This window comes from Manduca sexta, chromosome 7, assembly GCF_014839805.1.
Source record: "Manduca sexta isolate Smith_Timp_Sample1 chromosome 7, JHU_Msex_v1.0, whole genome shotgun sequence".
Classification (NCBI taxonomy): Eukaryota; Metazoa; Arthropoda; class Insecta; order Lepidoptera; family Sphingidae; genus Manduca; species Manduca sexta.
In genome coordinates, this window is record NC_051121.1 from 5,437,423 (window position 1) to 5,460,598 (window position 23,176).

Here is a 23,176-nt window from a genome sequence, read left to right on the forward strand (position 1 = left end):
TACCGAACTTGATAGCTGGAGAGGTCACACTTTTACCTTGGTATCTCGATTACTTACGACTTATTACGTTATTTTTAAGGATTTCCCCGAATGCTACATCAACCGGGAAATCATATTTTTCTGATTGAAAATTATAAAACTTTGTTTTACCCGAGAGTAATCGTACTTAAAGTTATAATTCATTATTGTCACTAGGCAAATCTACAATAAAATTAGCAAAATTAAACGAATTTCTGAAGAGTAATCTGTTTAACTTCTGTGTCGATTCCAATTTGTTGTTTCATCAAAATAACTACACTGACCCTCGTTATTACAAAAATCTCCAACAAGCAAAGGGACGAGCCACATAAGTGTACACACAAACATACAAAAACCTCAACACTAAGATTGCATACACACCACTATGCTTATATTCTATCGATATCGATAACCTCTATCATCATCACTACTCTATGGAGGTTAAATTGTTTCAGGCAGTGTGCGGGAGGCAGCGCGGCCGGACCTCGCTTTATAACAATGAATCACTCAATTTGAAAAGTTAAACCGGCAATTTTTACATTCCATTATCCTTTTGAGAGACCACGTTCGGGCAAATGGTCGGTTTTTTCGCATCGATTGTGTTAGATGGACTATCATTTTGTTTTTTTTAATAAAATGGTTCGTTCTGTATACACGTTGTAAAAAAGAGGCAGTATAAAATTGAAGATATTGTCAGAATGAATCCAGAATCCCCATCAATAAAATAAAGAAAACAAGGATTAAGAAGTTAAAAAAGAAGACCATCTTTACCTCTTTATAATCAAACTACAGAATCACGCGCAATTAACATACCTGTTACTTAAATCCAGGACAGGCCTAACCTCACACCGGAGTCAATAAAGTTCAAAATAAAAATCAATAACACATCCAAGTCAGAATTGAGCCCGTCATAAAAACGATTCAACCGCAAAAACAAACGAACGGTTCGGCGCACAGATGAATATTCCAATTCTTTTATTCTCTCACTCGAAGTTTTTTCGCGTTTACGGTTAAAGCCAGGAGTTAGTCAAGCAAAAAACACTGGCTGTGTTATAAATGGCTGTAAAACTGTTAATTCAGTTTCATAATGTGGGTGTTAATTGTTTTTAATTAGATTTTATGTAACTAATAATTTATAGTTCAGTGGTAGCGTTTTTATTGCAAAACTAATGTTCCAAATTCGATTCACAGACGGAAATGTGCGATATGAGGATTCCAAGATAAGTCGCACAGTGGAATTTGTTCGATTTACCGATAGGTTCGCCCTTAATGTGTTCTAGATACTACTATAAAAGTTAGATTGTAATTGTTTTGGCCCCAACCACCAGCTTTAGTTATAGACCATTCAAACAAGATAAAAGATACCCACTTTACAACAGTCATCTCTATAAAAGCGCGTTGTTTATCGACAAAGAGAACTTATCGACACGTCGCAGGTAATAAAATATCGATGAAATGAATGAAAATTCCCAACTTAATCACAGCGTGCGGCACCTGAGACCGCGGCTTAGCGTTGAAGTATGAACTAAATGTAAGTACTAAGGATACCGCGAGCAACGAAGTGCTTTACGGGGAAGTACCGCAATCACTGTCTTAATAAGTCGGAAAACTAATTGTGAAATTAAAATATATCTATACTTATATATAAAGCTGAAGATTTTGTTTGTTTGAACTCGCTTATCTCAGGAACTACTAGTGATTTTGTTTACTAATGGAAGCTACGTTACTCCAGAGCTACTTTTTGTCCCGGGAAAATATTTATCCCGGAAAAACTTTTTCACGCGGGTGAAGCAGGCACAATCTCCATGTATGACCCTTTACTGCATTGAAAAAAATTCAAGCGGTCTTCGTGTATTATGCACCAATTTTGTGCAGTAATGTAGCTTACATTGGTGAATAACCGGATAACTTTACATTATAAAAATTCGTGTCGCATGAGCATAGAGTATACAGGCGAAGTCGCGGGCCATCGTTTACTCAACCAACTTGCGGGAATTAATAAAGTAACTTTTGACCGCTGACGAAATTAGTTGGTAAAGAGTCGGTCCAAACGTTGGGTCAGGCTGCACTTTAGAGTTTTTTTCGTCTGGAAAATATTTGTATACGACTGGGTTGCATAACCGTACTGATAATATCTTAATACACCAAAAGTTATATATTGTAAAATTTTACGTAATTCAAGAAAAAATATACGTATAAATATCTTTAAATATTTCAAAAGGCCGGCATAATTATGTCGACTGGCGAGGGATAATCATCTCCAGTCAGTCCACACTCTACATAGACCTCACGCTTGTTTTAATGGTGAAGGAAAACATTGCGACGACACCTTCGTACCTGAAAAGTTCTCTTTAAGAATTTTGAGTGTATTTAAAGTCTGCCAAGGCGCATTAGGCCAGCGTGGACTAAGGACTAATCCCCCACAATAGTAGAGGAGCCCGTGCCCACCAATGAGTATACATATACCTATAATACAGAGCTGATATTATAATATAAACATAGTTATTCACAGCTCAGTAGTCTTTTCGTCACTGTCATTTGAGCAGGTGGCGCGACGTGATTTAATAAATTTTCTCACTCACTTTCTCAAATAATTTGCATATTAAATATAACAGAGCACAGTGGAATCAGTCGCGTAGTTTTTTCTTTATGGAATATCGCAGATTGAGTTTATTGTTTTTGTCATCCTTTTGTATGTAGAGGTATGTGGCGTAATTTTCAAAAATAAATTTATGCCTATTTCTAACACGTTCTTTACATATGTATTATGTATGTGTAAAGAATCAATCTTCATCAATTTATTTGGTTTATAGACGAAAAAACTAAGAGAGCTAAACAAACACCATCTTGCGACCTTAATCTTAACCCTAAACCAAATTTATTAACTCTCGAAGATAACATACATCCCTCGAAAACAAAATAAAAAAAACATACCCTCAATTCCGTCCAAACTTGATCATCCGATTGCATTCCAAATTCGAAAAAGAATTGTTTCATCAATGACAGATTACGTTCAAAAAGGATTGTTTCACGAACGTCCGTTAATTTAATTACGTCGCACACATCGTTAGTGCTTGCTGTGTCGATAGTCGATACTCGATACAGACCGTTCCTGGAAACGGTCTGTTAGCTCAGCCCGGGAGATTGGGTTAACTACCCTTGTTATTTCGTGCCAGTGATGTTTATTATCCGCCGAAATGTAGAGTTGAGCGTATCGTCACTTATGCTTAGCCCCTTATGTTTTGGCCCTAGTGTTTCGAATATCGGTTTTCTTAATAGTGCCGATTGTCGATAAATATTTAGGTCATTGTTTTAAGAGTAGTTAGAAGAGTAGATGACCTAAATATCCGTCTCAATTGCGCATTTATACTTGACAGTTGAAACTCCTGAATATCTATAGGTTGTATTTCATTTCGATCTGATTAGACTTTATTTTATCATATAGAAACAAGAACTAACTTTATAATAAATCTATACAACATGGCGAACAATAGATCCATCATTACAAACGCAATCACAAGCGAATCTGCATGCGCACAACACACCACTACGTTAATCGTCGGCCATTTCCCTATTAAACACAAAACCGTTTTAATCACATAATAGTGCTGTTATTTATTGAAGACTAAACACATCGCCCCACGACCAATAAACGGTACGCACCTTTTGGATGACCTAAATGCTGATTTATTTACCGCCGCGGAGCCGGGCGCGTAACTCGTAGGGGAGGAGGGGGTAGTGAGGGAGGGTAGGTAGGGGCAAGGAGGTTGGAGTGCGTACGGGTTTTACGATCGAGTGCTATCGTAAAATTAAAAAAAAAACAATTCCGACAGACAATCAATGGAGGGTAATATTTGTAGATGCGATATTAGGTAATGGGGAAACGGGATTACTTTCTTCTTGTATAAATGGGAACAGTATGATATAAACATACTATTCCGATTTATACAAGAAATTATAACTACAACTTTCGTTTCCTTGAACTTTGTAATTAACCGTATAAGAGGTACAGAAATCAGTCATAAGTAAAGAAGACCTTAGTACAGTCCATAATGACAAACATTAATCATTCTACACATAAAAAAAGAACCTATCAGCTAATACCTAAAAACTAAACACATTAGACTAGCTAGAATAAACCTATTAATATTGCACGCAAACTCTCACACTTCGCAATACAAGCCTGCAAACTTCGGAGAGAGTAACTCGACCAAGTTAGTAAGCGAAATACCTCAACAACGATGTTGTGTTTAAAGTGTTGAATAATTTGAACGACGGCTTCATTAGGCAATATAGTTTTAAAGACATTGGATCGTGATAGGAAAACAATTTGTGAATAAGTTTTGACTAGTCTTTCATCATTGTTTTAAAGTGTGTAAAATAATAAAATTTTATTATACTTAAGAATTTTAATGTTATCTTACTCGTATATGATAATATTTTTATTACTGCTTTGAATGACGAGACGAGCTTGCCGTTCACCTGATGGTAAGCGAAACGACCGCCCATAAACAGTAGAAACACCATCCACACCTTGAATTACATAGTATTGTTTGGTATTCCACTGCGCTCACCATCCTGAGACATGAGATGTTAAGTCTTATTATGTCCAGTATAAAATTTAACATACACTGAATAAATTTCGACAATAATTACACGGTACGTAATAAGTTGTATATTCAAAGCTATTCAAGTGATTAGTTAACTCGAGTTACGACGCCCAATCGATAGTCAAAGGAAAAAGCGGAGCGGAAAGCATTGAACTCGCGAGAAACTTTCCGCCGCACTCAAAACTGGACAGGTTTATCGGTTTCCGGCCGCAGTCCACATCTGAGGATGTCCTTAATAAGTGTTAATCAGGTTATTGGTATATTGTATTTCGTCAGATTTAAAGGGTGTATGTGAATATTATCCCCAATTGCATGCTGCATGCAACCGAGTGGTATTAAGGAATCGTTATTGATAGTCTGCAAATGATACAATAGATAATGCGTACCATGAACAGTCGCCTATTGTTTCATATTCGTTAAATCTTTTTTTATTATTTTAAATGAAATGATTTATTTGAATCTGTAAAATGTTATACATTACTTAGATTCCGTCAATATTAAATCTACCACCAGTTCGGAAAGCAGTTCTCACCAAAGAAGGACGCGCAAGAAACTCTGGTGTTACTCTTTTCAATCAGTTTAGGGTAAAGACTACTTTGAATAACAATTTTAAATCTCCAATACAAATATATTTCCATAAATCCCAAAAACTAAGTATAACACGCGTATCAATTAAAAAAGGAGTAAAGAAATAAAACCGTTGAAATAGACATATAAATTTTCGAAATCAAGTCTATTTCCCCGACGAGATTTGCAGACACAAAAAGAGGGCCTCGTCAGTTGTCGCAGTGGAATAAAAAAACGCACGCGCGGCCCACTCCATCTCCACGTCACGAACAGACCTCGTACATCCGTACATGCATGTATAAAACATTTAGAAGTAATCACGACTCTATGAAAATCTATTTCGTGTTTGTGGGTATCGGCAAGAAATGTTAAAGAATATTCAAATAATTTGATAAATAAATATACGCATCGGTGAAATTTTTACTGGCATCAGATAATCAAAAGTTGTAATTTTTTTAAAGTCATAGTAATACGTCAAATAAGTACCACAAATCATCAAAACAATACTATAAAAAAGCCATCAAAAAGAACAATATGTAAACATACAAATCATCAATTATCGTTTCAAAGTCAAAACGGTGACAAAAAAATAACGATGTCACAGACGCAATAAAACTAAATCATAAATAAACATAGACAAAGTTGAATTTCCTTAAGCAATTAAACGACCATTTAATTGGCGCTGTGAGACGCCAGCAGTTAGTTAAAACTGCTGTTTCGGGATTTCGATTCACTTTTCCAACGAGATTTATTTATAGCTTTGACTGTTTGTCATTTCTTTCTGTTTAGTGTTTTTTTTTTAATTATGGACGTGACTTAATCATAATAAAACGTAAATACTATTATGTTGTGTGCCTAGAGAATTTATTTTATACGCAGCGCATTTTATGTTGTATTCCGTTTAAAATAATAACAAAATTCGCCAAAAATATTTTTCAGGTCATACTTAATTTTTTTAAGAACGTGCACTAATACTGACATAGCTACAGTTTATCTGGGAATCGAACCCGTGCTTTTCTAGCCTATATATATTGCCAATAATTCTCAATTAACATATCAACTAGGTATATTCGCACTTTTATAAAAAAAAAACAATCGCGTATTGCAAAAAAAAAAACTTCGCGGCCAAGAGCACAACAGCGCATCGCATAAAGTCGAATATTTGCGAAACAAATATCCACGCAGTATTCCAACCTACAGCCTTTCATTTCCCGGCACCAGTGGTCATAGCTTTAAGAATCTGAACCAGTACCTATTTAATTTACGCCAGCTATATAATTTTTTTGGGAGTTTTTTGGCAAGTGACTAAAGATGGCGCTCATTTAACTATGATTTCAATTGTTTTAAACGAACCAAAGCAGGCCACACTGAGAAATCATTTCCATGGAACGGATCAGTTAAAATTAATCCGATTTCAAACAGCTTTGTTCTACAGGTCAGTATGGGAATCGGACAAAACTGACCAATATTGCGACACTTATGTTTCATTTTAGCGATTCGACTTTAAATGTATAATACAAAGCGAACGAAAATCCACTTCTTAAAGAAATAAAATTATTACTGTTTAGAACACAAAATCCAACATAAAAATAATTGTATTAACAATTATTAATATTGTTCAAAAACCTTTGTTACATATATTATTTAGACAATTTCGAATGCCATTGATGTGACCATACACAAACTAATTGCACCTTTTTTTTTCACTTTAGTCAATTAATATCATCATAAGAAGACATAACCTAACGCTTTTAAGAAAAATGTTCGTTACCTCCGCTAGCCCCTCTCTCCGCGCACTAAACAACACGAATGCACACAACACGCACAACAGACAACAAAATGCACGTAACATTGAACCGATCCGGTCACATCCGGTTCGTTAATATTCATTATTATTCAGTTAGTAAGCGCAAATATTTTCGCGGCGGCCGGTTGTTTTATGAGTGCGCGTGTACGTGTGTGCATTCGTGTCTTTTTTTTCACCGTCGACAATTTATTCATACGCGTCGGCGACAGGTGGCGCTGCCGTACTGCCGGAGATATGTGTAAACTGGCTCTTTTCATTTTTATTACTTTTTCCCATTTCCACATTTTTTTAAGCGGAACGCAGTCAACGTGTGATATATAAAAATCACTGCGATGTTTTTGATGAGTTAAATATTAACGTCGCTGTGTTTTACAGTTTTCGCGGTGGAGAGTTTTGAATTAAATTCATTGGCTTTTGAGGACTTTGTAAAGTAAGTTTGTATCGAAGCTGTTTAGGAACTATGACAAAGACTGCACGTAAATCCCTTGCCTCTAATACGACGTGCTCAATAACTATTTTGACACATATTATGAATACGATTTTTCCTGACACACTATTTTCGTATGTAACGTAATTAACAACGTTCAAATAAGTTCAAAACTAGAACAAAAACGACTACCTCTATCACAAGAATAACAAGTATCAAAATCGTCCACCTATTTCATCAACAAAACGGACCAAGACCATCGAGAACAACGTAAAAAGTTTCTCACGTCCATAGTTTAATATTTAATTTCACGGTTCACACATTAGCCACGCGTATTTACCTTTTACATTACAACATTTATGGCTAAAAATCTTCCGGAGCATTCGGCGGGCGAACACAAAAGTCGGGGAACTTTTTACGTTTCTCCCGTTCGAGTTACGAGCCAATTAGCGGGCGGAGTCGGGATAAAATAGCTTTTTATATAGTAATGCCAGTGAGGGTCGACATTTTAACTAGTCGGGTGGGCGGACCGCAAGCCCGTCGGATACTCCTTAATAGGGATTATTTACACGAGTTATATGCAGCGTCGCGACGCGGCCGCCTTCCGAACCTCGCCGGTCTCATTTCACAAGCTAATAAACAACGCTCCGCCATTGTTTGAACACTATAATCGTGTTTTAGCCGTCTTATAATTCGACGGTCGAAAAGTGTTAAAATTATTTTCACCGCAATGAGTTAAAAATAAAAAAATAACGCCAGTCTGCTAATGGAGCGCGGTTAATGGACAATTCAAAGTTTTGTACGCATTTATCGCATTGTTTTTTGTTTTTTTTTTTTTGTTAGAACATTGTTCCGCAAACATATGTAAAGTCGCATTGCATGCAATATTTTGGTTGAAATTTTTAATGATATTTTTCTAAATAAACCACCTATAAAGCCTTATATTTTAAAGACCGATATGAATATAGCAATTACAATGAACAATAAGATCTACACCTCTCTCATTAAGCATTATTTTCCACTAAACCAATCACAAAACTATCCAAATTATTTTATAAAGTCAAGGAAAAACGACACATAATATAAACGAAATCAAAACGCGTTATAAACATTAAGTAACGTTATCAGTTATTCGGTGTGAAGCACGCTTTATCTCAACAATACAACAAGCGAGCTGATAAGCGCAGGTTATCGGTTGTTAACAATAAGAACTGATAACAGAAACGAAAATTGAAACGGCGTTTCGAACCATTTGTTCGAAACGCCGTTTCGAACAAATGGCAACATCGACCATTCAATCGAAACGTTATGTAGATGTAATAATTGTTGTAGTACGTAAAATAATTTACTGTTTTGCGAAAAAACTGCGAATGACTAAAAAGCACATACAATATGCACAACCTAAAAATATATTTTAATTAATTTTTTCGCTAATTAACTTATTTTTCTTTATTGTTTTCTGTAATTTTAATGAGGCTTTTAAAAGGTTAGTTTAAAAATTAACATAAGTAAATTTATAATATAAAATTTAACATACACTACTGCAGAATTTGTTAATTAAACCCAACGCCTCCAAATACAAAGTGACCTTTCGTGAATGTTTTAAATAAATTATGTATTGAATATTCTTTGGCAAATAAATTAAAAACTAATTTATTCAATTAATTAAACGCTTAACCTTCAATGAGGTTGATATTAATTGCACCGATCTGCATAACACCGCTTCGGAAACTAATTATTCATGTGTTTTAGTTTTTTTATCATGAACATCTAGGTGGAATACCTAATGGTGTATGATCTTCATCATCACCTTTGAAGACAATTGAAAAAGCTACAAGATGTGGTTGGTGATCTTTAAGAAGAATTAATGAGCAGAAATTGAGCCAATTTGTTATTATTATCCGAATATGTCACTGACCAGTGCGTCGTAGAAAAAATTGTCTACAGAACGGATCTACTTCTAACGTATTATAATAATTTTAGCATTATCTGAAATAATATTATTACTATTACATATTTTTTTAACAGCAGATCAAGACCCACCAGATATCAAGATGCCTTTTCGCATCAATCCTACCACAAATGAAATCTGACCTCTATTTAGTGCCGGTCAAGATACACAATTCAATCACCGATTCAATTTCAAGTTTAATACACTTAATGGACGGTCCCGCCCACACAAACGTGCCATTCTCGCATCTTTGCATATTAAACTCGAAACGTCCGTCGAATGAAAACAAACAACCCATAAACTGCAGATTTACAACACCGCCTTATAACTGATATTAACTAAACACGAACAAACAGGAAAAACGTGCGAATGTAAATTATTCATCGGCACTGATCAATTCGCGAGGTCGATTGGACTTTGCGCGAAATGGAGTAATATTGATAAGTGACTGCAACTTTAGATTACCTCCAAAAGTACACTATGATTTCGTTTAACCAATAAATAAAATATAAACATTTTATTATTAACAACATGGGTAGATAAATATAAACATTTTATTTATCTACCCATGTTGTTTAATCTTTAATGTGTTCCGTGAAATTTACAAATCTGGTAAAATTTTGTTCTTTGATTTATTTTTCCTTATTAAAACGTGGTAGACATAAAATACATATATAATAATATCAGCCCTGTATCTTATACTGTCCCACTTCTAGGCACGGGCCTCCTCTACTACTGAGAGGGATTAGACCGTAGTCCACCACACTGCCCTAGCTCGCATTGGTAGACTTCACACACCCTCAAAATTCTTATAGAGACCTTCTCAGGTATACAGGTTTCTTCACGATCACTTCTTCTTTCTTCTTCCTTTACCGTTAAAGCGAGAGATAATTCATAAAGTATTGGTATCGACATAGAATATTGGTATGATATTATTAGTATATTAATTTGCAATATTAATATAATGAACACAGGCCGATAAATATCGTAGTGTTGCGAGTAAGTCTTAATAACTACAACAACACTATATCGTGTTGTAAATTGGGTCGGTATGTAAATAAAATCACTTACCGGGTTTTGTGATGGGCGCTTTGAGATCGGTGTTGGTTATTTGTGGGTTTTCTTGAACCTGCAAACAAATTTACAGTTAATTGATGAAGTAAATAGATTTAAATTGGCTTGAACGTTATAAATACTGAGACTAAGAAACTGAGCATAAAATGTCGCGACGTTCGAAATTCAAAGTCACGTGCTTTAAATGTATTCAGAACGGCAGCCGAAGGATTAAAGATATGGGAAAACCATCTGAAAATTCGGAACATGAAAGAACTGACGAGAAATCTTGAAATAAACGTTCAGATGAGAACCCGTGCAAGCGATTAGGCATATTAAGATCTGAGATATAAGAAATCGTTTTGAAAAACGATGATATTAATGTGCCATAAGAGGGTTGATTGGATAAAAAACGGAAGAAATGAATAAATTGTAGAAAAATTAAAAATTACGGTAGAGCGAAAAAATCGCATGATGTCACTTTATTCAATACTCAATTACTACTCTGGCTGATATATCCAACTCTCATACAATAATATTGGCAACTAGATTTCGCCTGCGGCTACGGCCGCGTAAATTTTTTCACCGAGATAAATATTTTTTCGACATAAAAAGTAGCCTAAAGCACTCAGGAGTAATGTAACATCCTAATAATGAAAACGTTTTCAAAATCTGTTTAGTAATTACTAAGATCAGCGCGTACAAACAAACAAACTCTTCAGCTTTATATGAGTATAGATACGGTTTAATAACTGCCTACTATTTGTGAGATAACGCGGATATATTACGGAATTTCCAACATTGTTTACATTCATAATATTATATTAATAAGGTCCCGTTACACAAACACATTTATCTCTCGATTTCTGTTAATATGTTATTATTTCTTGTGTTTTCTGTTAATTGTGATATTTAAATATACCTAATGTAATAAATACTTTAATACCTAATGTAATAAACGCAAATTAAACAAAAAACATCTCATTGTATTATATTACTACCGTTTTATTTTATGTCCAATATAAATTGTCTTTAGTTATATGAGCGACTTTATTTAAGTAATAATTAAATATTCTCATGTACCTTGACTTATCATAAGTGCAACTATGTTCGCCTACGTGATGAATAAAGCATTTTTTTTTTGTATAATATTCTTGTTTAAGAGTACATATTATTCAGTAGATTTTACTTAGCTTAATCCTTCTGATGTGTATCGAATTCAACGATTCATTCAATTAATTATTTACTTTTCATTATAATTGTATAGCACATTAACAATGTGATCCCGTGGGATATAAGATGAGTTAGATACTGAGAGATCACATTATAAACCATTTACCATTTAAATCATTTATTTCTCTACACACACATAAATACAACAAAAAAAAAGTATAAAAAGAAAAAAAAAACACACACACAGTTAACAATACCAGGCATACAACGGGTACCTTGCACGATGTGTGGTAGAAGGGATACCAGCTCAGTATACGCTGTAAAACAGCACTGATACACAGCTGAACCCCACTATTATCAGAGCACAACAAATCTCTTTGAGCGTGCGGTCAGCTACAGCATACAAAGAGATTATACATATATTGGAAATAGTGCAACATTAACATAATTTTAGCTTGTAGTAAAGCACTCCATGACGTCACTAATAAACCCCATACCAGACCAATAGTCTCGAAACATTGTCGGAATTGAACTCAGGATCCATTCATTAAATGCCCACGCGCATTATCACTACACCTAAAGCCGTTGAATGTGATTGCTAGTAATTTTAATTGTGTATACATTATCCGATCGAGTAACTTCGGCCTTAACCTTCCTCTGTAAGCGGATACTTGTGACGTCAAATCGCCCTGACATTTTTCAACCGTAGGAAACACGACTTAATATAAATTGTAGTTCCTGTTCGACACCGCTATGTCATTATGTGTAATACGTAAATAAGTATTTATTTTAATCCTTAACTCATATAGAATACAACAAGTACATGGTAAATCTATTCATTTTTTTATTGGATGTTATGTGATTGTTTACAGCAAGTTATAAAAAATACGGTAATTAAGATTTATTATCGTGCTTTGCAATAATTCAACGCCGTCTTGTGATAGACAATGGAACGTCGGGAGAAAAATAAAAAACAAAAAACCGCGATAGAATCCGGAAAATTAGTTTAATTTCAATGTCTAACATTCGCGTAAATATAAGAAATCATTATATATGTTTCGCAATATGTCGCGAAGGAAGTTGATTATTATTGAGCGTGAATAGATACGGAAGCTGTATGAATCATACGCTCATCCGGACACGAAGCATGATTAGATGATAGCTCAGTAATCAGTCGCGAGAGTGGATAGAGCAATAGCTTGATCAAACTGTTCTTAACTGGACTTCCGAATAAAAGAAGAATTGACAACAATGTTTATTCATATAATTAGAAATATTTGTATTTTTAACTGAACTTGAGAAAATAAGCATTACGTAACGCACATGTTAATAGTGTAAACAACAAGTTTTTTAAGTGTGGCTATCTAGACTTACTACTGGCATTATATAAGGGACTTTATTTAAGTAATAATTAAATATTCTCATGTCAGTGCAACTATGTTCGCCTACGTGATCAATAAAGCATTTTATTTTATTTACTACGATATTCTAACCATAAAACTTAAACCGCATTTTTTATTCTCTTTCAGTTATAATCTCGAGGTTTATTTTCAGACGGGGTTTAAACGATTTCTCTAAATAATTCCTTTATAACGTTCTTTAGATAAACACGTGTGAGGGTAAAAAGAGCCTTGTGACCGTACACAGCCTACTTGTAAAAGACTAATGCTAAGTTCTGTGGGTGGCATAGGAGAACACCAGACGGCAACCTTCAACATCAGCCTATGTCTTTGTCCACTGCTGGACATAGATCTCCTTTAATTTGCGCCATTTTACTCTGTCTTCGGCCTGTCGCATCCAGTTCTTATCAGCGATATTACACAGATCGTCACTCCACCTAGCTGGAGGGCGTCCACTACGTTTGCCGAGCCGTGGTCTCCACTCAAGAACTCGTTTACGGCGACCTTAGAGATTTTGGATTAATATTTACGAATCCCACGAGTATGCTCAAAGCCTGGAGGCGTGATGTGGACAGGGTAATCCCACTATAACCACGTGGATAAGTTCGAGTGAGAATGAACGAAGTTAATAAATACGTGAAGGTCACGGGTGCTACGTCCACGCACCTACCATAGGGGTACGTTTGAATGAAAAGGTCATAATATAACGTCACTGATGCTATGCTACCCACGCCATCGCCATATTAACTTCTATAAGCTAAGACCTTCGTTAACGAATTCGTTAACGAAGGAACCGATATTCAAAACTCGACAGGACTGTAGGTAGTCCACTAATAAAGAGAATCTCTAAAACGTTAAGTTGTCTAAACAGTAACTAATTAAGTGTTTCTAAGGAAAGAAATACGTAAAGCATTACAGATAAAATACAGTAATAAGACTGGGATTAGCAAAACCAGGCTTTAATACCAAACATACAATGAAATCTTCTTTGATGTAATAATGTCCCAGGGTGTTCATAGTCGTATATAACATCGAGTATACTAACATTTTTAAAGAATACTTAAATCTTTATCAAAACTGCACACAAAAATATTACGATTGAAATAAATCACAAATAACGTAAGGATAGCTTTTGATGCGGTACTATTGAACAGTTATAACACGTATTATATAAATGTATATTTCGTCTACAATGGACTAAAGATGATATTCATTTTACAGATATAAAATAACAACAAATGTTCACATTGCATTGGTCGACATAACACTATCAATCAATTTAACATATAGTCTGAGCCCGAACCTCTGTACATCCTGAAGCGTATGGACCGCAATTCTTTTGTCTTATCAAATAAGTATAAATATTATCTCACCTTATTTGTGTAGGGGTTGAAAATGAACTTATTCTCGGCCTCCTTCCTGGGTGTTGCCGCTATGACCGTCAGCGGCGTAGGCAGGGACTTCATCTCCTAGAAACGTGTACACAATTAGAACTATCATATGAGTATTATGTACAATTTTTATACGACATTCCTTTCCAAAGTGGGGGGGGGGAGCGTGTCATGACTACGTCTTAAAGAGGGTCTAAATTTAGAATTTGTAAATCAGTGTCTACCCTCAAGAACAGTAGGTACTCTTCCTTGACTAAAGATATTATGATCTTATGTATGAAAAAAAATATGATCATCGATTTGAGTAAACGATTGAATGCGTAACAAATAACAAACTCACATTCTTAATAGTAATTAGAATACTTGGTGAGCAAATTGGCTTTCTCTTCCTTGATTGAAGAAAAATGGGGAGAGGGCATTTTAATTTTAGACAATACTTTGGGAACCTCTACTCTATAAAGTGTTACAGCAAGTATTTTTAAGTGAGACGTGATATTAATGGATGTTTTTAATGTTGTTTATGATTTCCTCCCTTCTCTTTGAGTGTGTAAAATTTACTTCAGTGAATTTCAAATAACAATATTGACTTGTTTAAATTATGATGAAACGATTTTAAACTCTAATTTCATAAAGGTAATACCTTGTTCATTATACATGTGTATTGCGTAATAGTGATCGAAATGCTTAATCGAAATAAAACAATAATTTTATGAAATTGTATAAATATACATACCTTTAAAATGCTTTCAATTGGCGGTTGACTGCTATCGATTACACTCTGAAAAAAAAATTAATTAATTACAAAAATATTACAAGTCATTACACTAATCGATAGCGCATTAATAAAAAATACATAAGATTTGAAATTAACATAAAATCCGTATCTCTAAACTCTAAGGTATTCAAAATCATCCCAGATGAAAAAAAAAGCGAAAAACAACCATAAATGAATACGATCTAGAGTTAGATCGCTTTGACGCAATAAACTCGACTGTACTTCTCACTATTTTATTATAACCGCAGCTGTGTATTTCACAGGGGCTTTGTGTACAGTAATTTTCCACTTACAGCATTAATGTGTCCATTTACAATCACGTGACCGGGCGGGAAATTCGTTCGCAAACAAAGTAAGAAAAAAATATATACACTGTTTGAATTTTTTAACACTTTATATAATTTATTATCGCGCTTAGGAACAAGGGTTAACGCGCGTTTGCCGTGTGACCGAACATAAGAGTGGTCAGATAAGGGCTACCCGTTCAATCATAACCCTTTAAAAATTTCCTTTTACAATAAAAAAAAATTAAAATGCGTGTTTCAAAACGAGCTTTTAAGGATTGATAACACTATCGCAAAGTTATGGCGGAGGACTTATCGGATGGATAAATGATACCTGATTAACACATTTAAATATTTGTCTGCATTGGCAACTTCCCCGCGGTATTCCGAACATAACCTTTTACAAAGGCACATTACTCGAATTTCCAAAGAATACATTGTGACACATGGATGATAAAAAAATCCTTTTATGACGTCATACGACAATGCTCGGCGAAGAAACGCGATTAAGAGCAGTTTATGAGTTTAATTTACGACTTAAACGCCACTAAAACGTCTCCGAGTAATCTGTGCGAGGTACAACATTTTAATACCTGTCTCCTTGAAGTCTTGATGGTTTATTTTTTGGTTTGAACATGATTATTGACCTCACGACGAGGAAATATCACGAAATGTTATTTAGAAGACTCATATTTTCTTAGTAATTATCGAAAGGATTTTAAAGTCGTATTGGGGAAAATTTATTCGAGACAAACTTTTTATATTTTTATTATTCGGTCCATTGCGAATTGTGAGACACTTTTATGACTTTATTATATATTTTTATGCTGAATTGATAGATGTTTTTAAAATAAATTGTAAAAAGTTATGAGTTATAAATTTGCAACTTTATTGCTATCACCATACAAAATCTTTCACTAAGAGAACCAAACGCTATGTTTTATTTTAATTTCCTTTATTCGCGAAGTTATCAAAAGCTTTCATACACGGATGATATTAAAGTTTAATAAAACATTTACCCCCATTTCCCATACATAAACAACTAACACCCACACTCAATATTTAACAAAAAAATATTTCACACGAATTCCAACAATCAACAATAAAAAATTCGTACAAACATCCATTATAATCAAACTACGTAAAACTATTTAATAGAGTAATGTCAACAGCCTAGATTCTGAATGACGCCCACGGCTCGACCGGCGGACACCCACTAGCACGTGTGGGTGATACGACAGTGCCTCGGAACGTACGCAATAAGCGAATACGCTACAAATACGTATAGTGCTAAAATTCAGGCTATAAATGGAAAGATGTCTGAGGTATATTTTCGTACACGCGTACTTTCTTGGAACATTGTTTGATGTCATTTCATTGTAAGTTATTTTTAGTATATTATTTTAGAATACTGGGAATAGATTCGCCGAAGTAAAGTTTTATTGGTAAAACAAAGGTGTTAGGGAATCATACGGGACTTCGTAATTGGAGGCTTATAGATATCATTTTTCAACAGTTCGTACTTTTCGCCGCCTACCCGCGCCTTATGTGAATTTGGAATTCCACTCGCTAGTGTAGTTATTATAGTACTTACTTGGGACTGAAGACCGTTTGGCATCCGTAGAGGCGGCGGCCGATGCGCCGGCGCTCCTGTTGAGCTCGGCCCATCGCTCTGTCACCAAGAACACACATTGTAACACTGAACACTTCATATAAAAGCTATAGATAATTATAGGTCATCTAACGCAAGTTAAAGTTTATCATCAGAGACAATGAGTGAATAATCGCTTGCTCCAACGGTGATGGAAATCATCGTGAGGAAACCTACATATCTAACAATTTGTCTATAAGAATTTTGAGGGAATTTGAAGTCTGCTAATCCGCACTAGGTCAGCGTGGTGGACTAAGGCCTAATCCCTCTTAGTAGCAGAGGAGGCCCGTACCAAGCAATGGACTGTATATAATCCGAGGCTGATATTATTAAAATTTATTATTATTATTCAGAGAGAACTAATATTAATTTGAGCAGTAGTTTTTCCCCGCTGGCCTAATGCGGTTTGGGAGACTTCATACACAACATTTTTAGAAAATATCTAAATACTTAGGTTTGTTACATGTCCAAGAATTAACTTCGACTTCAACGTCAGCTCATTACCCACCAACCCATACTAGCACACCATTTCAACATAATTAACTCGGTCCAAATTCTACTATGTCGGTACATAAATGAAATTCCAGCTAGTTCGAAAACCGAAAGGGCAAACTTGCACGCTTGTGAATATCTAAGCTGCAGCGAAGCGATTGCTGCGCAAAGCCCCGCGGCACCGGCGGGTTTTATCCCGGAATTTTAAAAGTTCCTGTGAAAGGACATTATGTATGTTAATAGTACGGAAGCGTGCTACAATAAACACTATTGTGCTGTATAATGATGTAGGTTCGGGTGAATTTGTGAATATGAAGCTTTGGCCTTTGAGTTAAGATTATAATTCACAAAGACAGCACCAAATGATACCGATAAGTAAATATCGCTTCAAAAAAAATGTTTGTTTACAGTAACAACTAAGTGCATTGTAATAAGTTACATATTTGTTTATTTACTTTTTAAGTGAATACTAATTTTAATGATTTTTTGGGATTTTCTGCTATCAGCCCGGAGTCTAGAACTTGTACCAGATATAGCGATAGGCCCTTATTGGAACACACATCGCGAAACGTGGCTGCTCTGATTACACTTCTGCTTGACCTTTCGGGGATGACGGCGTGACGTTCTTTATTACTTATAGTTCTGATGTTACAATCGTTACCTTGTTGTAGGGGTAGGCACGGTGCAGCACGCGGCCGTTCTGCGGCGCGAGCATCGTGTGCGCCGGCTTCTTGAACTCGCTCTCCCTTCGCGACGGCGGACCTGGTGACAAACATACAGACACACATTATTATACTACAAACACACATGTGTTAATAAATAAAAGTATTAAAATTCTACTGGCTTTCTAGTTCTATCACTATCACTCAAATATCAGTATATATCTAATATTAATTGGTGACAAGGCATTTAAAATGTGCGGTATTAAACATAGAAATCCCAAATTAAATGCAAAAGAGAGTGAGTTGACACTTAACAGCCCATCGATGATCACCAAATGCCAACAAAACCGCGATAACCGTCAACTTGCCCAGATTTTACGCATTAATAAAACATTCAACACAGCGGGGGCAGTCTCAAAATCATAAGGCACAATAACTCCCGTTTAACTAAAAGTGGGGTCGGGCGGCCTCCCCACGCTCCCCCGGGAGCCGAGGGAATCTCGGCTAGGTGTTTAGCTGGTTTATGGAGATTGCGATCAGGACAAAGGAGTCCGAGTTACGGTGGCTAGATTGTGCGCTGATCCGCACATTCCCCCCTTTCCTCTAAACAGATACCGGGCCACGTACAACGTCAAAAAGTTATGGTGAAATGTTTTACGATGTTTGCGCGTACTGACGCTTTATTACACACTATTTATTGGGCATAGGATAGTCGAGTTAATGATTTATGGAAAAAAGTGTAAGGATTTATTATGAGTAATAAATAAATAGATATATTGCTGTTCGAATAATACCATTCCAGTGATTTTAACTCCAATCTGATCGTATAACATACAGATAGCATTTGTGTTGGAATGTAATTTCTTGATGCACAACTAAATGACCGCACCATTGTAGGTTCGGATAATGCTGGGCCAATCTATTTCATACCGATATGAATAAAACGCACAATATACCACTCACAAAGCCACATTCTGCTAAAAGCCGTACGCAAGACAACGCAATCAGCGTTAAAATTAAATTTTCAAGCACGCTTCTTGCCGCGCGGAATCTTCTCAATTACCGGCACGCACGTATCGGACTTGTGATTGGTCAATTTACCATTGCCCATTAGCTCGGCTACCCGCCTTACAACCGCTAATGCGGTGCGCTAACAAGAACCGATCATGAATCTCATCTCCGGGACTGTACTGTGATACAGTAAGTACTCATAGTTCAGAACGTATGGTGTGTGATATGGCCATGAAATCTGTTTATTGGAAGATTAGTATGTTTTCGTAGATAAGACAAACAGCCAGTGTAACTACTGGACATATAAGACTTAACATCTCATGTCTCAGGATGGCGAGCGCTGGGGAACGCCAAACAATACTTTGTATCAAGTTGTTGGATGGTGTTTCTACTGTTTATGGGCGGTCGTATCGTTTACCATCAGGGGAACGGCAAGCTCGTCTCGTCATTCAAAGCAATAAAAAAAGGCGATCAAATCACACGGTTGGTAAACACCAATACCGATAATAAACTGTAGTAATACACGCGAAATTTTGTGATACTCCATTTTTCTAGTCAACCCGATATTCAATAGGGTATTACTTATTCAAACAAACTGCCGCAATCCGCATACAACAGAACTAGCATCGAGCCACCACCTTTAATACGAATGCTTACTATCTTCTTTTTTTTCATATCCAATTATTATAAACAAGTCCGTTCATTGGCACATTCGCAACGCAAGATGGCAACCATCATACACATCCATTGGCATTTTAGCGAATCATTTCAATGATTAACCGCAGTTTTGTCGAGCCAGAATACAAATACTGTCCTGAGAATACACGTGTCTCGCAAACTGGTCCAACTGCTATGATTATCTTATGGCCTAGATTCCGTAATAAGTTTGAAAACGTGATATCGTTTCTAATATTTAATTTTAATGACTTGAACCGTTTCATTTTTATAAAGCCAGCACGTGGAAATCATTGCATATCAAATGATTCATTGATGATTTGATGATCAATTATCTACCAGATTGCTATCGTCATGAAAAACCAATCACCATGTGAACAAAAGAAAACTCCCCAACTTAGCCGTATTACTATATCGAACTAGACTTATCCAGTTAAACACGATTCACATAACCGGATTAAACTAGATAAATCCAGTTAGACTAAAACGAATTATATATCTCTTAATAGTGTCGTAACATCAGACAGATATAGATTACGAATGGCCGTCCGAAGTTAATGTAGGAAATAATCTTATATAACTCACGCCACGCTAATTATGCAAATAATGAATACTAATGGGAACCGTCAATATAATAAATTATTGTGTGTGTTGGATTTTTATACTGCTTAATCATAGCGGAATATCGTAATGGTCTGTGGCACATGCCTGATTGATATCAAACGACATGTTTTCTTCACGTTCGACAATATCATACTAACATCGTAATAAAAAAGTATATAGCAGTAAAATTCTTTAATATTTTTAAACGACTTCACAATATCGCAATAAAATACATACCTTCTCAGCCAAATTAAAAACGAAACAAAATCCAGTTCACATCATTGCGTGGCAACCCTACTCCCACGCCTACCGTATTGATGCAATCGGATCCTCAAAGGATTACTGGTAAAGAGACATCACGATAGTCTCTTCGCAATAAACTGCGCGTTTCTTTTCGGTCGCTAATCTGATTAAATAACTTGTGCTCGAATGTGCTTAACTCGCACGGTTTATTTCGTGAGAAAATAATTAACATTTATTAAACTTCCTTTTATATTTACTTAGGGTTGTTAATTGAGTGTGAAATTATTTTAATGATATTGTCGAGGTTTTAAGAAATGTAAAATATAACGTCTGCAAATAAAGCGATATTGGTAATTTTTATTCTAAAAGAGCCACAGATAAATAAGTTATTTATGTGAGAAAGTATTACTATGCCGTCTTACGTTCCATATACGAAACAATTTGCTATGGCATGGGTTAACGCATACTTCCGATTGCGAAATCTTGGGTCAATGAAACGCAGGTACTGCGCCGACACTTCGTATTCTTCATTACTACAATACAAGCTCTTGACCACGTGACGGCCACCGAGCGTTATCTTCTAAAGGTTCGTATTTATAATGCTCTGACAGATTATTAAATTTTTTTTTTGCAACTATCTTCGTTTTACTATGAAAACAATATTGTATTTTAACCTTATTATCGCTAATAATACAGATCATTTTGCTGTGTCACAAGCATAAAAATCCGTGCGCTATCGTAGTGCATGGGAAAACATGCAGTAATATAATTAAATAGAAAGTGTATGTCGCGCAGCAGCGTTATATGCGGGTCGAATTGAACCGCACTTTCCCTTGGTAAGGACGCTGGCTACTAGAAAGGAATCTCTATGTTCTTGCAGTACTAGAAAACAAGAAATGCAGTTCTGCACCATCAGCAGTGCAAATCGTCTCACTTAAGAGTCGCAAAACTTATATTGCCGTTCCAAGGTCAAAAGCGGAATCACAAAAAAAAAAAAAAACATAATCATGATTTTTATATTGTCAGATAGCTTAAAGAAATACCCATCCAATGAACTTACCTAAATAACGGTGTCTTATTTAGAACTTGTTAAAAAATACCTTAAAAGATCTTCTCTATCTCAGTTTTACATACAAAACTATAAAACTATATTTATAAAACTTCGTTTATCTCAAAATAAGGTTTCCCTTACATATCGCTTTTTCGCTTGCGGCAGTATACATGGGTGTGTGCTAATGATCTTGCTCACAGTGTGCAGATGTTTTAGTTTCAATCGTACATCAGATTCATTTGGTGCGTATTATTATTGTGACTTAGGGGCGCAAAATACTGCGCCACTAATAGAATTATCCGTAAATTTCCAGTCTGATATTACGATTATACTCTTACTTGAGTATTAATAAGGTTGAAAATCAGACAGCATCAAATACGTCCTTTCTCCAAAAAAAAGTAAGTGCGAAGTTGTCCTATATAAAGTACTTGAAAAACCATATCAAGGACCGATGTAATGTCCGACCATGATCCATTTCACACAATCATACAAACAAACAAACAGATGTTCACAACAATAATCTTCAGATAACGTCGTTAAATCATTATGAATGTATTTATTTGCTCGCGGAATATGAAGTGCCTTATCGAAAGAACTGTTACTTATTACCGTAACGACAGGATTTCAATCTTCCATTTGGCATTTTGTAATTGACTGTTTTAAGCCATCTGACTAATTCAATTCATGTGTTTTTTTGTCACAAATTGGCAACTCTATTTGGCGATCATAAAAATCATTTTAATCCGTAATTAGTAAACCACTTTATTAACATTTATGACGCAAGAATCATATATTTATATTTAAGGCCAAGTTTAGGTTTGCCCAATATAACGCTCTTGCCCCAAAAAGAATAGCCAAAGCCGCAACTAGTTCTAACAGTTCGTCCAGTGATGGCAAGACTATTTCCATGATGAGCACAAAATCCCATCCAATATTACATTTAAATTGTTTATGGGCTGATTTGAGACCCTGGAAGACATAATTGTTTATCCCGGGAAAATTTAAAACCTGACTCTACCCACACACGAGCGAAGCCGTGTGCAAAAGCTAGTAAATAAATACATAGGCGAGTATAGCTAGTTGTTATTCTAAAGTCTAGACTAGTTAGTACGTAGCGCACTGGAAGGGCTTCCTTCGTTTCCGTTCTGCGGCGCCATTCGCGAGTTGAGTTCGACTGACCATTGTAGATCCAGTTACTTAACCTAACTAATCATTGTATACTATGTTTTGTCTCACTCTGACATGAAAAGTTCCCCAATATATTATATAAGACAAAACGCTGATAATATTAGATGTTTACTAGTAAGGTGGCTAATCTATACTTATAAAGCT

The 23,176-nt window shown here is 35.5% G+C and overlaps 1 protein-coding gene across 8 annotated transcripts in view; it reads right to left on the reverse strand.

Annotated features, from left to right (window-relative positions):
• The window catches only part of LOC115441411 (AF4/FMR2 family member 3-like), a 259,154-nt gene that overhangs the window by 44,021 nt on the left and 191,957 nt on the right, over positions 1 to 23,176 (reverse strand). For all 8 annotated transcript variants that reach the window (XM_037447628.1, XM_037447626.1, XM_037447627.1 and 5 more), the window contains 5 exons: positions 18,261 to 18,361; positions 17,051 to 17,128; positions 15,131 to 15,175; positions 14,380 to 14,475; positions 10,452 to 10,509 (listed from right to left, as the gene is read on the reverse strand). In XM_037447628.1, the coding sequence (XP_037303525.1) occupies positions 10,452 to 10,509; positions 14,380 to 14,475; positions 15,131 to 15,175; positions 17,051 to 17,128; positions 18,261 to 18,361 (378 nt within the window). The remainder of the gene's footprint in view (positions 1 to 10,451; positions 10,510 to 14,379; positions 14,476 to 15,130; positions 15,176 to 17,050; positions 17,129 to 18,260; positions 18,362 to 23,176) is intronic.